Source organism: Peromyscus maniculatus, chromosome 11 (genome assembly GCF_049852395.1).
Source record: "Peromyscus maniculatus bairdii isolate BWxNUB_F1_BW_parent chromosome 11, HU_Pman_BW_mat_3.1, whole genome shotgun sequence".
Lineage (NCBI taxonomy): Eukaryota > Metazoa > Chordata > Mammalia > Rodentia > Cricetidae > Peromyscus > Peromyscus maniculatus.
Genome location: NC_134862.1, coordinates 71,396,271 through 71,412,508, shown reverse-complemented (window position 1 = coordinate 71,412,508; position 16,238 = coordinate 71,396,271). Strand labels below are relative to the sequence as shown.

General features: G+C 39.5%; 1 protein-coding gene across 8 annotated transcripts in view; it reads left to right on the top strand.

Moving 5' to 3' along the window:
• Dnm3 (dynamin 3) overlaps window positions 1-16,238 on the top strand; it is a 495,138-nt gene that overhangs the window by 195,505 nt on the left and 283,395 nt on the right. For all 8 annotated transcript variants that reach the window (XM_076547837.1, XM_076547834.1, XM_076547833.1 and 5 more), the window contains exon 12: window positions 5,897-5,967. In XM_076547837.1, coding sequence (XP_076403952.1) covers window positions 5,897-5,967 — 71 coding nt within the window. The remainder of the gene's footprint in view (window positions 1-5,896; window positions 5,968-16,238) is intronic.

Below are 16,238 nucleotides of genomic sequence, written 5' to 3'. Positions count from 1 at the left end.
GCTGAGAGGCCGTGTGAAGGGGGATGGGTGTGGTCTAGGGCTACTCGGAGGCAATCATAGTGACTACAGTCCAAAAAGGCTATCTATGGTTGAGTCATGGTGGATCCCTACATAATTGTGAAGTATGCCAGGCTAGCTCACTGTACCACTAGAACTCTAATTGTTATTAAGATAGTGCACTCTTAGCTTAGACTGCCTGAGCTTCAAATCCAAGCTCTAACTCTTACATTCTAGGTAACATTTTGTAAGTTATTTTCATTCTTTAAAAATATTTATCGTGTGTGTGCATCATGCGTGTTATAAAGGTCAAACTCAGGTCATCAGGCTTGATGCAAGTATCCTTACCTGCTGAATTATTTCAGTGTTCCAACTTGCATATATATATATATGTGTGTGTGTGTGTGTGTGTGTGTGTGTGTGTGTGTGTGTGTGTATGTACACCTTTAGGATAAGCAGTGGTAGTTAACTCATGGACATTTTATAAGGATGAAATCCATGCACAGCTCTTTGTTCCAATTAGTTACTTACCTTTGCATCACTGTGAACACAATACCAGACAGAAACAACTCAAGGGAGGGAAGTGTTATTTTGTATTCCTTCCTCCTACAGTCTCAATGACAAACTAAGTTGCAGTTCCACTAAAGTTCACTCTGCAGAGCGAGTGGGTTTGTTAGGCTTACTTACAGAGGAAGAGGCGAGCAGCTTTAGGCAGGAGAATGGCTGACCTTAAAGCAGCCACTATAGAAGGTCTGTACCTAGCATGGATGGTGACTCCTCCACGGTTGTATGATGGAGTCCCTTCCCTTAACCTGTCCCTAAATATATCCTCTGGCCCTTCTCAGAGACTGCAAGGTCATGTGGAGTTAGGGCAGAACTCCCCATACCTGGTAGGAAAGGTTGGGAGGATATTCAGGTAGGGGTGCCATGAACCTCCCTATCCCCTTCTAAGAAGGAGTGCCAATAGTCAACAAGGCCAGCTGTGATGATCTTCGGTGAGCAGGCACAACCCAAATCCTGACAATGCAGTCGTTCAGCTCAGAGGATAGTCCCGTACAACAGGTGGTCATAATCTTCAAAGACTGTCCCCTAGTGACACACTTCCTCCAGCTCGGATCCACCTCACAAAGTCCAGTCTTCCACAATGCCACCATCATGTGGGGAACAAGCCTTCAAAACATAAGCCAGGGAGACATTTCAAATTCAAACTACAACACCATACCTATACCACCAAAGAAAGGCTCGTGGCTTGTCATAAAGAAAAGTACACTTGATCAAACCATAAGCTTTCTGAAGTCTTCACATTCTAACATTGCTTGAAAGTCTGTCAGAGTCTCTACTCAGACTCAAGGCAGTCTCTTAGCTGTTAACTTCTGTAAAATAAAAAAAAAGAAAGTTACATGCTTCTATTTCGTAATGGTACAGAGTTAAGTAGCAGGAGGAGAGAGGCCAGTAAGGAAAAATCGGACGAAACCGAGACTAAAACCCAGAAGAGGAAATTTCCAGCATCTAGGGAATATAAAGGCATCATCTGAGCTCCAATGCGCTCAGCAGCCCTGTCCTCACGGTCTTACCACTTTCGGTACACATTAGCTCTTCTCCTGGGCTGGCTCCTCTCCTCTCTCTGCAGGATCCAGAGTTAAACAACTGACCCACATTCCTGGTATCTCCAACATCCTGCAGTTCCCACTGTAACTTAGCCATCATGCTCATGTCTTTGTGTTATGTTAGGGTATTCCTGCAAGGAATTGGACCCTGGTACGTGATGCCTAGTCTCGTGGGCTTTTCCTTGGAGTATTAGTGGAAGCCTCTGTGACCCCATAAATCTTGGGTTCTGCATGCTTGCAAATCATGCACTTCATGGGCAATGCCAAGTTGTACTCTGTGTCTGAACAGTGTCAGGCCTCTTGGCTGTGGCTGTAGTGACCTTTGATTGCCTAGGCGCTGAACCTGGGAAGCACTTTCATATGTGAGCAGGGTGCTCTAGAGGTACTTGCTTATCAAGGGGAAGTCTCTGAAGTGGGTTTGAAGTTTTGTATTTAGGGTCTATAATGGGTAGGATCTGACCAATATCTGAAATATTCTTGGGGAACTCCTGTTATCTTGTGCAGAGTGCTTAGGTTTTCTTTAATTGCTCTAAATTCTTTAAAAGCTACAGCTCTTTGTCTGACAAAGCAAATGAGCTCACTTTCCTTCCCAAACAGCGTTTTCCCACATAGTTTTCTCCGAATGCTTACTTCGAATCTTAATAAAAGCAGCCAGCAATAAACCATACCACCTGCCTGATTTCAATGCTGTCTTGAAGTTCCCTCACCAAATAACCAGTTCTTTACTTTTGAATTCACCCTTAAAAATTTCAAGACATAGGCTAAACATAGACAAATCCTTTGCCAGAGTATAATAATTGTGCAATGTGAAAAACTCTAGGGTTTCTCTAACCCATGTCTCCAAATTTTCAAATTCCTCCTGTAAACCATTTCCAAAGGCCCAGGAACTACATGGTCAGTTGAATCATAACAACCCTACTTCTCTAGTACAGCCTTCTGGTATTAGTTTCTTTGGCATTGCTGTGACCACAGTAGCCAACATAGACAACCTAAGGAGAAAATGCTTGCATTGATTCACAGCTTCAGAGGATTTCAGTCCATCATGGTGGGAAGATATGGAGAAACATCACAGATCATTGTGGCAGGAGCATGTGACAGGATCTGGTCACGTGCTGACAAACCAGGAACCAAGGAGTGAACCTGGAGCCAGGGCTGGTAATAACTTTCCAGGGTTCACCCTACTGACTTCTGCCAGCTAGGCTCTATCGGAAGGTTCCAGAACTTCCCCAATAGCACCATGAGATGGGGAACATTAAAACCACAGCATTAACTTGAGCTGCTATTCATTCGTTGGGGCACAGAAGAGATGGAAAATGATGGCCTTTTCTGACTTCAGAGGAGTCTTCCAGCTGTGTCTTTGATGTACGGATTAATTCATTCTCCAAGTGGGGGATTAGTGATGGGATAGGTATCTCCCTCTTTTCTTTAAAGTATTTATTTACATGTGTGTGTGAGTGTATATGCACATATGTGAGTATATATGTGTGTATACATACATACAGACAGACACATACACACAGACACAGACACACACACACACACACACACACACACACACACACACACACACACACACACACATATGAACTTCTGCATGTGCTCAGAGACCAGAGGAGAGCATTGGGTTTTCTTATGTATCACTTTCCAATTGTTATTTTGAGGCAGAGTCTCTCTCTGAATATGAGGCTAATGCAGTGGTTCTCAACCTGTAGGTCTCAATGCCTTTGGCAAACCTCTGTCTCCAAAAATATTTACATTATGATTCATAACAGTAGCAAAATTACAGTTATGAAATAGCAACAAAAATAATTTTATGATTGTGGGTCACCATAACATAAGAAATTGTATTAAAGAGTCTCAGCATTAGGAAGGTTGAGAACCACTAGGCTAGTGCTTTCTTGGCTAGGCTAGAAGCCAACAAGCTCCAGTGATCCCCCTGTCTATGTCTCTCTTGAAGCTGGGGTTACAGGCATATGATAAATGCCTCATCTTATTCTGGGTACTGGGATCCAAACACCAGTCTTCATGATTATGCAGCAAGTATTCTTAACCACTGAGCCATCTGTCTAGTTTTAGGTCTTCCTTTCAAAGTAATGATCCCAGTGCCTGACAGCTATTCACCACCTCCGAGAAGCTTGTGGTCACTCCTGGTTTGGACCTGTGTAGCACAGGAGGAAAAACATGTTTTAGAAATGTAATCATGCCATTTTGGATAGATGTCCCATTTGAATTCTGAACTACATGCTGTCTTGAGCCTTGTGCTTTTGATACAGCTCATCAGATACTGGCCTATTTTCTCAATTCTCCATGCCTCTAAAATACTTTGAGACATTCCTACCATTTGCTTTCTTTAATTTTTTTTAAAAAAATTATTAACCACCCCTGCTCATGAAATATTGAGGGTAAAAAAATGAATCCTCAAAATTAAACATGAAAACTCGTAAACTCATAAATCTGTAAGTTTTGTTCTTAAATGTTTTTAGAACGTCATATGTACCAGCTATTCTTCTAGATGTTTCTATATGCCTAATTACATGTTAAAAAAAAAGTTTTGTGAGTTTGTGAGTTGCTGCTGCTATAAGTGGTAAATTTATTTTTCTTCAACTAAATATTCAGTGACTGGGTAAGACCACAGGGAGGAACTCTGAGAAAGTGAAAAGATGCGAAAAAAATGTACTGTTTTCTTTTTCATCCCCCACATGGCAACCTGGCCGTTTTCCTAGGGTGAACACAGACTCCCAATTTCCAGGAATATGAATGAGAACAGCCATAGCTTTTATTTTTTCACTGTTTTCCTACACCACAGTCCAAGTTAATGAGTGTCTGTGTCCAGGGTGCTCATCATAGCTGTGGGTTACGCTGGCAATTCTGTGGATATTTTACTCTTTATGCCAGAACAATTTATTTGTACTTAAACATTATACTGCATAGATATGGAATGTTGGCAAATGAGTCTGGGAATATAATGTTTAAGAGAATCTGACTTGATTGGTGGGAGAATAGAGGTAACACTATAGCTAAATTAAAAATAATAATTCCTCAGTATTATTCAAGAGATAAAATTAAATTTTATCTAGGAAAACGGCCAGGTTGCATGTGGGGGATGAAAAAGAAAACAGTACATTTTTTCTCATCCTTTCACTTTCTCAGCACCAGATATGAGGGCTAGAGGTCGGGAGTTTAAGATCATCCTTATGTCCACAGTGAGTTTAAGGCTAGCCTGGGCTATGTGAGGCATTTCTCCCCTCGCCTCCCCATCTTTCTCTTCTTCTTCCTCTTTCTTTTCTAAATAAGGGGTCAAAAAATGAAAGTGTAGGAGTTTCTTAATTTTCTTTTTTCTTTCTTTCTTTCTTTTTTTTTTTAACTTGTCACCAAGTCTCAGTATCTGAAAAAGGACATTGTGCAGTTAAAAGAACAAAAAGAAGCACAGTAAGAGAAGTTTCTATTTGAAAATCTCCAGAATAAAGCCTTTTTTTCTGGCAATTTCTGCTTGCTTCACCCCCTTCTTGCCTCACTCAGGTCCCTTGGTTCCCCACTGTAGCCTCGGACATGTGTTCAATCCATCCCTTCATAGATCTCACCAACAACTGTGTCGTTCAACACACTAGTCCAGGCACTGGGCACCTGCAAGGCACCAAAGAGGGAGCTCTGTGCATAATATGCCGAAGGTCCTCCATGTCAAGTACTAGTGCTGTACAAGAAACGAGGCAGTGTACAATGGTGGACTGTAATAACGAGCTATCCAGGCAGAAACGTCAGGGAAGCATCCTTTGTCAAGACAGTGTTTTAACTGAGCTTTGGCTGAAGCTTTAGTCAGGCAATGAACTTGACTCATCTGAAGCAGGTTCTGTATTTCTTTATGTATTCTCTTTCTGAGTTGATAGATGAAATATTTCTGTTACCTAGAGGGTGCTTAAAAAGAAAAGTATGGAAAGAGTGAAGAAAACTCAGGGGTAATATTGCTTATATATGATTGCCTTTCCTTAGAACATGGCCTCTGCTTTAGAGGAAGAGAATAATTCTAGGTTTTGTTCTATGACAGCAAGTAGTTCATATGTCTATGAATTACAATGCTATTCTCTTCATGTGATACTTGGACTTACCTACCATGGAGGATTTTAACTTATAAATTTGGAGTGTAAAGGACTCAAAAAGAGAAAAATTATTTGTTGTTTTAATAAAAAATCACTTTAAAAACCAAATACCAAGAAACAACCTGGGTGATCATTGAATTGAACATCTGAGAATTTTAAAGATGGGTTGTCATGACAGTGATTCCGTTTGTCTTCCAGGTCCTGCTGTTGATTGACATTCAAGTCTCATACATTAACACCAACCATGAAGACTTCATCGGCTTTGCAAAGTACGTGAGATAACTGATTGCCTATGCATTTCTACTGCTACTTCATAAAAACATACGTTATCAGTTTCTACTATAGCTCTACCACCTTTAAACAGAACCAGTCTGTGTCAGGCTAATTCTGAGTCCATCTACTTTAGAGCCCCATAGTCATGGAGCAGGGGAATTTACTATTCTCTTGATAAAGGATGGTAGTTGGGTTTCTTGTGCAGAGCACAAAGTCATGTGTCTTTAATACTCATTACACACACACACACACACACACACACACACACACACACACACACACAGTTTTTCGAGACAGGGTTTCTCTATGTAGTTTTGGTGCCTGTCCTGGATCTTGCTCTGTAGACCAGGCTGGCCTTGAACTCACAGAGATCTGCCTGACTCTGCCTCCCAGGTGCTGGGATTAAAGGCGTGCACCACCACCGCCTGGCTTTCATTATATTTTTGAAAGATGATCTTTAGTTTGTACTTGAACTCCAATAGAGGAGCAACAATAATTGCACGTTAAAGTTCAGGGTAATATTCTTTCTTCAATTAATTTGAAATACCAAATACAATTCCAGGTGGATGTGGTGGTTCATACTTGTAATCGATACTTCATACTTAGCATTTGGGAGGCTAAGTCAGGAGGGTTGTTGAGAATTGAATTCTAGCCAGCTTGAGCTACAGAGTGAGAGTCTGTCTCAAAAGGCAATAAATAAAGACATATAAAAAAATAAATAAAAAACACTTGTAAGATCCAAAATATTAAGCTGTTTGGACTTCTCTACACCAGAATGAGGAGGACTGGAAACAGCAACAGTAACATACTTTTAAAATTTAGATGTGGACTGTTGGTATACTCCTTTTTATAGAATGAATATGATTTACATACACTTGTTTATATGTTACTATTCTTCACAGGTCATATATACAAATAGTTATTCATTATGCTACATTTTAAGATTCTGAATTCACTATGTTTTTTCTTTCTTGTTAATGGTGCCAGTATTTAGTTTGAAGAATCATGATCCTAGTTCTAACATGGCAAGCAAGCTGTTATAATCTAAAGAGTACAAAACAGTGCCTATTTTATATTAAATATAAAATAGAAAGCTTATGTGCTTTTACTTGAACTGAATGTTCAAGAACAGGGACAACAAAAATAAGACACACCAAAAATCAACCCAATTTATTTTATTTTACTCAGACTTGGAAGAAATATATGCAGACCATGTGATCTAAACTAAATAGTGGCCCAAGAGATTTATAGGCATGTTTTAGGCAGGAGAATCTCAATTACCCAAAGAAAACCATCTCATCTGATTGAGGCTGTAGCTGTCATGGCTGAAGTAATGATATCAGTCTATTTTTCATCCAGTGGCTCTTACTGTTGAGAGGTGCATTAGTGTTTCCTGGCCATTCCCATCAATGTGCTATGGGTTAACTTCTCATTGCTCTGTGATAAACATGTTCCCTTGCCCAGTTGTCCTTCAGCTACACTGACCACTCTTACCTTCAGATAGGCATCTGCTATATGAGCCTTTCCTGTAGATCTGTCCTCTCCCTCTTGGTCCCATGGCCCTTCCCATTTTCTGCTCATTTCATTCTGCAACACAACTTGACCTCTAATGTATATCTCTTCCTCCTTGGCTTAGAAGGAGCTCTGAGAATTTCTTACACTTCTCCTTACAGTCAATGAACTTCAGGCAGTCATATTAGTTTCTGTAGAGGAGAAATAAAGACAAATAAATTATGATCTGCCTTTCAGAAGGCTGTCTAATAAGTGATAGGTATCTAATGGCAAGCTCTTTATTTGTCTCATTGGCTTCTCTGAGAAGTTTAAAAGATGAACTTGTTTTTACATCATTAGAAACAACAGGAATGCTGCCTTCAAAGTTGATTTTTGTGATGGACAAATGCCAATTAGAATCTTATAAACACATTGCAGCTCTGTGTATAACCTAGATGCAGTGTGTCAAAAGTGAAAAGGAGGCTACTGTGCTACCTCAAGGCATACCCCAAGTCAAGGAGATGGAACAAAAGCCCAATGCCTTTTGAAAGGATTCAAGGCTTAAACTTATCACAAAATCATTGTTACAATTTCAATTTTACTGAACACTCTATTTTTTTCCTAAGACATGATTTCATGTATGACCATGCTAGCCTTTAACTCTTTATGTAGCCAAGGATGGCCTTGAACTCTTGAACTTCCTGCCTCTGCATCACCAGTGCTGAGTTTACAGGTGTGTGAAACCCTAGCCAGCTGTGTTCCTTTGTCTCAGATCAATACCTGTCTGTCTGTCTGTCTGTCTGTCTGACTGTTTGTCTATCTACCCCTCTCTGATCTTTTGGTTTTTGTCTTTTTATAGGCTAGAGTTTATTTCTTTTTCCAATAAATTTTGGTAATTTTTTTTTGTCTCAGAGGCTGTAGGGCTATATTATTGTATTAATTGCTAGATTTTCAAAGAAAATTTTCAAATGTAGAACTTCTAGACACAGCCTTTGACCCAGCAGACAGCTCCTGTTTTCCAGTGAGATGAACTTTATTGTGTTGGGGAGGAGACGTGCTGTTAAAACTTTCCTAGAAGAGTGGGAACTTCTCTTTCCCCAAACTTTCTTTTAAAGAACTAGTCTGGAAGCCAGCAGCTACTGGGTCATTTTTTTGTTTACTGGTTTAACAAACAGACTAAGGAATACTCCCTGTTTTATGTTCCTCTGAGAAGTGTCAGAAGATAAATCAATAAAATTGGAGACTAGTTGGAAATGTGTTAGAAAACTATGGGATAGTCTGTTAGGGTTAGTTCTCTGTCTCTGTCTATCTGTCTCTCTGTCCCCCCTCCCTCTACTTTTCTGTCTGTCTCATTCCCTTCTCCTTCCCTTCTTCATTCCCTTCCCATACATAAAAACAAAAGACCTTGATCACAAGACTCACAGTTCTTTGTTAGTGTGTGTGTATGGTATGTAGTACATGTGTGTATGTACATATGTGGTGCATAGTGTGTGTAGACATATGCATACATATGTAAGGCCAGAGGAAGATGTTGGTTGTCTTCTATGATTCTGTGCCTCTTCTTTTAAGGCATAGTTTCTAAACTAGAAGTTCACCATTTCTGCTAGGCTGGTGACCACTGAGTTCCAGGGGCCCATCTGTTGTCAACTCCCAATGCGAGGGTTATCAGCACCTGTAGCCATGAGTGGTTTTTTTGAGTGGTGGCTGAGGATTTGACCTGAAGTCCCCTGCTTGCATAGCAAACCTTCATACCCACTGAACTGTCTCCCTCACCCCACTGTTTTACTTTGTACTAAAATTTATAATAACTTACGTATGATTGATTGCCTCTAGAATATTTTAGTTGCTAATTTCATTATCCCAAAGACAATACTTAATTTTTCATTAATATGTATTAGCTGTACATACTAATGGTTCTCAGCATGCTGCTTCAATGTATGCATACAGCACGCATTGATCAAATTTAGCCTCTATTTATTCTGTCGCTCATTTTCTAGTAACCCCATCAAAGATAATGTTTTGCACTAAGAATCAAAGGTAAATGTTCTTTCCATTTGTATGCTGAGTACATTTCAGTGTGACATGGGGTAATTATGAAGATGAAGAAATGTTCATTTCAAAATCACTTTGAAGGATTGTGGTATTTTCTGTGCTTTTAAAAATTAAAAAAACATGGTCGTAGCTATAAATTTTAAAGTTGGCAGGAATGCTGTTTCCATCAAGGAAGAAAAGTCAAGCCATATTTGAAGACAATTATGTAAGTATTTCTTGTGCCAAAGATAGAAAATGAAGGTCTAGCATTGAAGAAAATAGGCTCTTGGTTCATAAGAGTTTTAGTGAGTTGTCACAAGAGTGTATGAGCTCTCGGGTTTGTGGGATGGTGATGTGTGCAGATACATGAAGTGTTTGCAATGCGCTGACTTTTTGCCCTAAGAGTTTGGTTTTTTGTTTGTTTGTTTGTTTGTTTTTAAGGAAAAACACATGTTAGAATTAGATGAACAGAATCATTATTTTTAGAGTAGCGTTCAGGATATCTAATGGTTCTTTCAGCTACAGAACCTATTCTCTCCTCTGAGTCCAAGGGGCTTCCTTTTCAACTTCACAGCTCTCTGTTAAATGTCGACCATAAAATATGTGCCATGTACAATAAGCCTCAGCATGTTCTGCTGAAGGCTGGCTTTGGTATTTCCTGGCTTCCAAATGCTTGGTATTTCAACTATAACAATATAATTTCTGAACTGAAAGTTCAGCATTTCAGATGAAAACATCAACTTTCCTTATGACTTAAGAGATTCAATTTGTCCTTCTTCCTCAATGAAAAAACAGTCCCCTAAATTATATTTTGTTAGGTCATCTACCTAATCTTTGCTATTTGAGAAAATCAGAACTAGGCCAGTTGTTTGTTAGTTCATGCCGCCATGTTCTCAGTAGTCACACTGTTGGAACACAGGGGCAAACGCCTTAGCTCAATGTCTTAGGAAGCCTGGAAGTTCAAATTCTTGTGCCCTTCTTGCACTGATTCTTAGACACAAATTGCCTCCCGAGTCCCTGAGATTTATGCAGTTAGTGGTTTAAGAGAAATAAGGCTCTCGACATGGCCCATTAAAAGCACATCTTCCCACTGTAAGCCTCAGACCCCAGGGTCAGTCTAGCTTTTCATCTGCCGAGGAGATCCGAACACCTGTTTTCTCACACTTGAAATGATACAGTGAGCTTATTTCACATCTTGTTATGTGAGCACCGTGAAAATGCTGGGGGTTGTGACGCTCACTGTGTCTCTTTCCTGATCCTGTGGAATGCCTCTGTTACCGCTTATCAAAGGCAGTGAGTTTAAACCTCCCACTAAATGCCAGAGCCAGCAGGGCAAGGTCTTTCCTTTACATTCTTCTTTCATGTTTCCTTTTAACAAAATTAACTTCTAGGGTAATGATGTTCCTTGGTCCTACTGTTTACACAACGTGTCCTCTCTCTTTTGCAGCCAAAACTTGCCTATCAGAGTATAAAGGACTTTGGGGGGGGGTACTCACATGCAGGTTGAGTAATAAAGTGTTTGAATGTTCGGTCACTGACTGGGGTGGTTATCACTAGAACTCTTAAGTTTGGAAACTTGGAAAGCATGAAATATATCACTTATGCACTTTAGCATAAAGAATGTTGAGGGTGGGTGAGATAGTCTTCCCCAGAGAAGGGCACACCAATTGGTTATCCAATACAGAATGGTCAGCCCTGAGAACATGCATACAAGTAACACTATACACACTGAGCAGGTTGTATTTATGTATTTATGAATATATATGCATATATACACACACACATACACACATGTATGTGACAACAATTCATTTAAAAAGAGGTCATGAGTTTGTTTGCAAGAATGCAAGGAGAGTGTACATAGGTGAGTTTGGAGGGAGGCAAGGAAAGGGGGAAATGATGAATTTATATTATAATCCCCTAAAACAAAATAAATAATTTTTAAAAATAAAAAAAGCATCAACCATTCAAGTGAGTTATAAAGTCCAATGTTACAAGCATCATATTAAGATAAGTGAATTTCTAGTCTTAAACCTGCTTTTTTATTTAAATTTTTTATAGTTTTTGAGAATCATATGAGTACAGTATATTGTTTCAACTCCAACCTCTTACCTTTCCAACTCATCCTATGCTTCCCTACTCCCTTTCAGATTCATGACCTCTTCAATTGTTTTACACACACATAAACCATACACCACACACACACACACACACACACACACAGACACACACACATGCACGCGCACACACACACACTGTTATTAAGTACATTTAGTGCTACTTTTATATACATGCATTTAGGAGTGGCCAGTTGGGATTGAATCACCTATTAGGGGGATTATTCCCAGAAAAAATGATTTTCCCTCTTTCAGCAACCATTGATTAGCTCTTCATCTAGGGTTAGGGCTTAGATGAGTTTGCTCTCATTCAGATAGTTGGCATGGCAACTGGTCTTGTCATCATGTAGATCTTATTCAGGCAACCATACTGTTGAGATTTCCTGTGTGCAGCTTTTCTGTCATGTCTGGGAAACACTATCTGGTACCAGGTATCCTGGTCCTTTGGTTATCATCCACACCCATCCCTCAATGTTGCTGAACTGCTGCCATTTCCCCCGAGTCTTAGATGTAGGAGTTGTGTTATAGATGGATCAGCTGTGTCTGGGCACCCCATGTCAACTCCATTCTTTTTAAGAACTCTGTCTTTATTCTTAAAGTGAATCTTAGGGATTAATGAGCCTTCTTTCGTTGACTCCCTCTTAGTCCTGTAAGATTTTCACACATAATATTTATCCAGAAACTCACTGAAGGTCCATTAGAAATCCTTCACCCCTTTTTGATTCAGTCTGATTGGATAGAACCAGACTTACATATAGTAAGTTGCAGTCCTGGGCCTCTCATGAGGGTAACATGAAAGAGCACTCTGCTAGAGCTTCTTCACCCCCACAACAAAAATGTGCCCAACAAGCTTAGAAATGACAGACACACGTATCACATGCTGATCAGTATAGTACCCACTAGCTACATGTAGCTATTGAGCAGTTGAAATGTGCTAGTAAGATAGCTAATAAAAAAGAGAAATTAAAGTTTAAATTTAATCATCATACCTGCCCACCAGCTACTGAATTGGACAGCCCAGCTTTACAGTACACTGACTTTGGTTACTGGTATGGCATTCTTCATCAGTGAGTCCTGCTTTGATGATAGCTTGGTGATATCCTATAATGATAGCTACAGGAGAGAAAGGGAAATTAGGTCTCTTAGTTACCCCTAAGTGAGCCCAAGCCCTGCCGCTATCTCCACCCACGAGTCTATGCATTGCTGAAGTTTCTTCTATTTCTATGTCTCTTTTTATTTTCAAAAGAAACAGGCCAGGGCTACATGCATGCCCTGACTTAGCTTCAGAGCCCAAGCTTCTCATGAGTTCTCCATGTCCTCACTGTACCTGAGCACCGTTAAGTTGACTGAAGAGTCTCTGTACCTTCTCCTCTTGTTTTTCTTTTATCTTTCACTTTTTAACCCCCTCCAGTCTGGTCTCTGCCACAGCACTCTATTATGACTGCTTTTGTCCAGGACAGTTCTGAGTCTGCCATTTGACACCACTGCATACTACTCCTTATTGAAGAGCTCTGGGCCCTTGCTTCAGGGGTTTGCCCCCTCCACACATACTCTTTTCTGGTTTCCCCCTTTCTACTACAGCCTTTCTTTTTCAGCCATCTTTAGGGACTGTTCATCCTCTGCTTTATTTCTTCCCTAGATCACTTCCTTTGTTATTCAATGCACTATCCCTGACCAAATTCACTGGTAATGATGTTCAATTACCAACTTTGTCGGAAGACTCTGAATCCAGACCTGCATTCTGGGATCTTTTTCCTGAACTATGCCTGATGTGAAGCTTCCTCCTGCATGTTCTGCTTACGTATCCAAGAGAAGCCTCAACCCAGCATCCCATGAGTGCCTTTCCATGTCATAATCTCCACTTCTTCCCTTGTTCCCCTTCTCCGTGGATAGGAACTCTCAGTTGCTCAAACTGGAAATGTGATGTCATCCTGTCCTTCTTATTCTCTATCTACCTCTCTCTCCATCCTTGTCAAGTTGACCTGGATTTTTATCTCCATGCGGTGTTTCTGAGTTTGACTACTTCCTTCTGTCATCACTGCCTTACCCAAGTTATTCTTCTCTTAACTGGGTCCCTGCCTTCTGGCCTGGCCTTTTTCATTCTCGCTGGGATTCTCCACTACTTTTAGGATAAAGTCTGAATTAATTAGCAAAATTTCCAAAGCCTTCTATCTCTTCTACTTATATCTTCAGTTTGTTACATTGTCATCGGTCCTCTCTAGTCTATCCCCCAATTTTATATTCCAGCAAATTTGAGTATTTTGTAGTCCCCAAATAAAGATTATTGGTGCTTTACTACATGCCTACACTATGTGTCTTCAGAGCATTTGAATTTCTTTTGCAGCTAAACATTGATTGTTTGATTATACATAACCATGGCATAAAAACAAAATCCAAAAACATATTTCTTAAGAAGCTGGCGAGATGGCTCAGTAGGAAAAGGAAAAGAGACTGAACAACCAAGTTCAGTCTCTGGGACCACATGAAGAAAGGAGAGAAATGACTCCTACAGATTGTCCTCTGACCAACACACATGCACAGCGGCAGGCACATGCCTCCCTAAACAAACAAACAAACAAACAAACAAATAAATAAATAAATAAATAAATAAATAAATAAATAAATGCTTTAAAAATGTATTTCTGCTTACTACCATAAACTTGTGTTTGGTACTATCAATGGCAAAAGTGTTAGAAGTAGTAAGACACATACAGTATGCCATCTGCTATCAGACAGCAGACCCTGTTGGAGAGACAATAAAGACCTTCCTGCAACACTGGCCTGTTTGTACAGTATGGGCACAGACTGAAGGCTTTGGGGGTTCATGGCAAGGACAGAGAACTGGAGGCTTCTCAGAAGGCAGAGTTCATAAACTGAAGCTGATTGGACTTTGAACGCTGAGGAGGACTCCGACATCTGAAGAAGCTGGAGCGGCCGGCTGCCTCCTCTCTTCCTTCAGGGTCAATACTGTCCATTTGGGGGAAGTAATATTTATAAAAACAATTCTTTGGTCATACTATCTGCTGTCTTTTGATGGCCAAATTCTCTGTAACTGGCCCCAGCATACGGTTATTGGTCTAGAGGAATTTTAAGGTGATTTACAAACTGAGTCCATGATTACACCATAGAAGTTTGACCTGCAGCTTTCCCCGAGTCCTCATTTCCCCACACCCTGACTTTGTTAACAATTTTTTTTTGTGGGATAAAGTGGATATATGTCTTCTTGTGTTAAAATTTACATTTCAAATTTTCTATAAAAATCTAAGAACTGCAGACTGAATCAATGCTCCATGTCTCTGAATGTGGCAAGCAATCATCATGTGTAGGACTTCGTGGATAAATGGTCACCCAGCTCCTAGGCACACACTCTCCTGATACTTCAGTCTTTGTGTTGGCCACAGAGGAGGACAGAAAAGAGGAAGTGAGATTATAGCTTTCTTTTTGTCTTGATGGCGTCTAATGGGCTCTTAATTTTTATAAAAAATTCAATTTCTTATTATTTACTTTCAAAATCATTTCTCAAGCACAAATGCAATAAACTCAATATGGTTTTATGCTGTAGTACCTGGCAAAACCTTCCACAGTGACTTGGATGTAATAGGAGAGTTATAGGATTAGCAACAAACATTCACAGACATAATAAAAGCTGAGGTAACTTTATCCCAAGTCAGAAAACAGCATTCTTTTTTCTTTCTAATAATCCTCTTGTTTTAATAAAGCTTATCCTTTATTTGTTGTATTTTGTATATACATATATGTAATAAATATTATACACTATATAACACATTTGTATATTATGTATAATATTTATTACATATATACATATATACACACAGATGTTAAACATATAACACATACATATATTCTTCACTTGAACTAGTGCTTTTGGTTAAAAAGACCATACCTTATTCATGTCTACTTCTTTTTCAAGGTTGCTGCACTAAAATGTTTAATTCATGTCAAATGAAAATATTGTGTATGAACATATTTTATAAAATAGCTATGATGACCAGTTAAGCATCCATATCTAAGAATATATCCAAGGACTCAAATTAACTTAAATTCTTCACATGTTTTATCATGAACACATTCTTAAGTAATTCAGTAATTAAGTTATCAAGAGTTATGATAATGAGTGTATTTTAATTAAATAGCTTACCTTTTTATTATTTATGGAACAACTGTGTCAACCTAAATACATAATTACCAGCCATATTTGAATTTATGGAGGCAGCTGATGAAAAAAAGGTATTCATTAGGTACAAAGTGAGGATAGTTAGTGTTTATTCTAACCCTAGTATTTCAGATTGAGTCATAAAATAAATCTGTTTCTCGTGTATGACTGTGTAAGTGGCACATGGTAAACAAGCATTGTTCCTTACAGAACCCCCGTTAGTGGAAATGCCCTTTATCTAATATTGCTGGTAATCACCAACAGGAATGCAGCCACTCAGGAGCCCAAGAAGGGTGTTCAAGTATTTCAGTGAGGCATCCTTGCTGAGCATGTAGGAGGTCTTTGGTTCCATCTCTAACATGGCAGAAAACCCCACATGGAATCCAAAACTTACCACCCAGATAGACAAAACCCTGACCCTAAGAAACAACTCATTCAGTCCACCTTCCTCCTC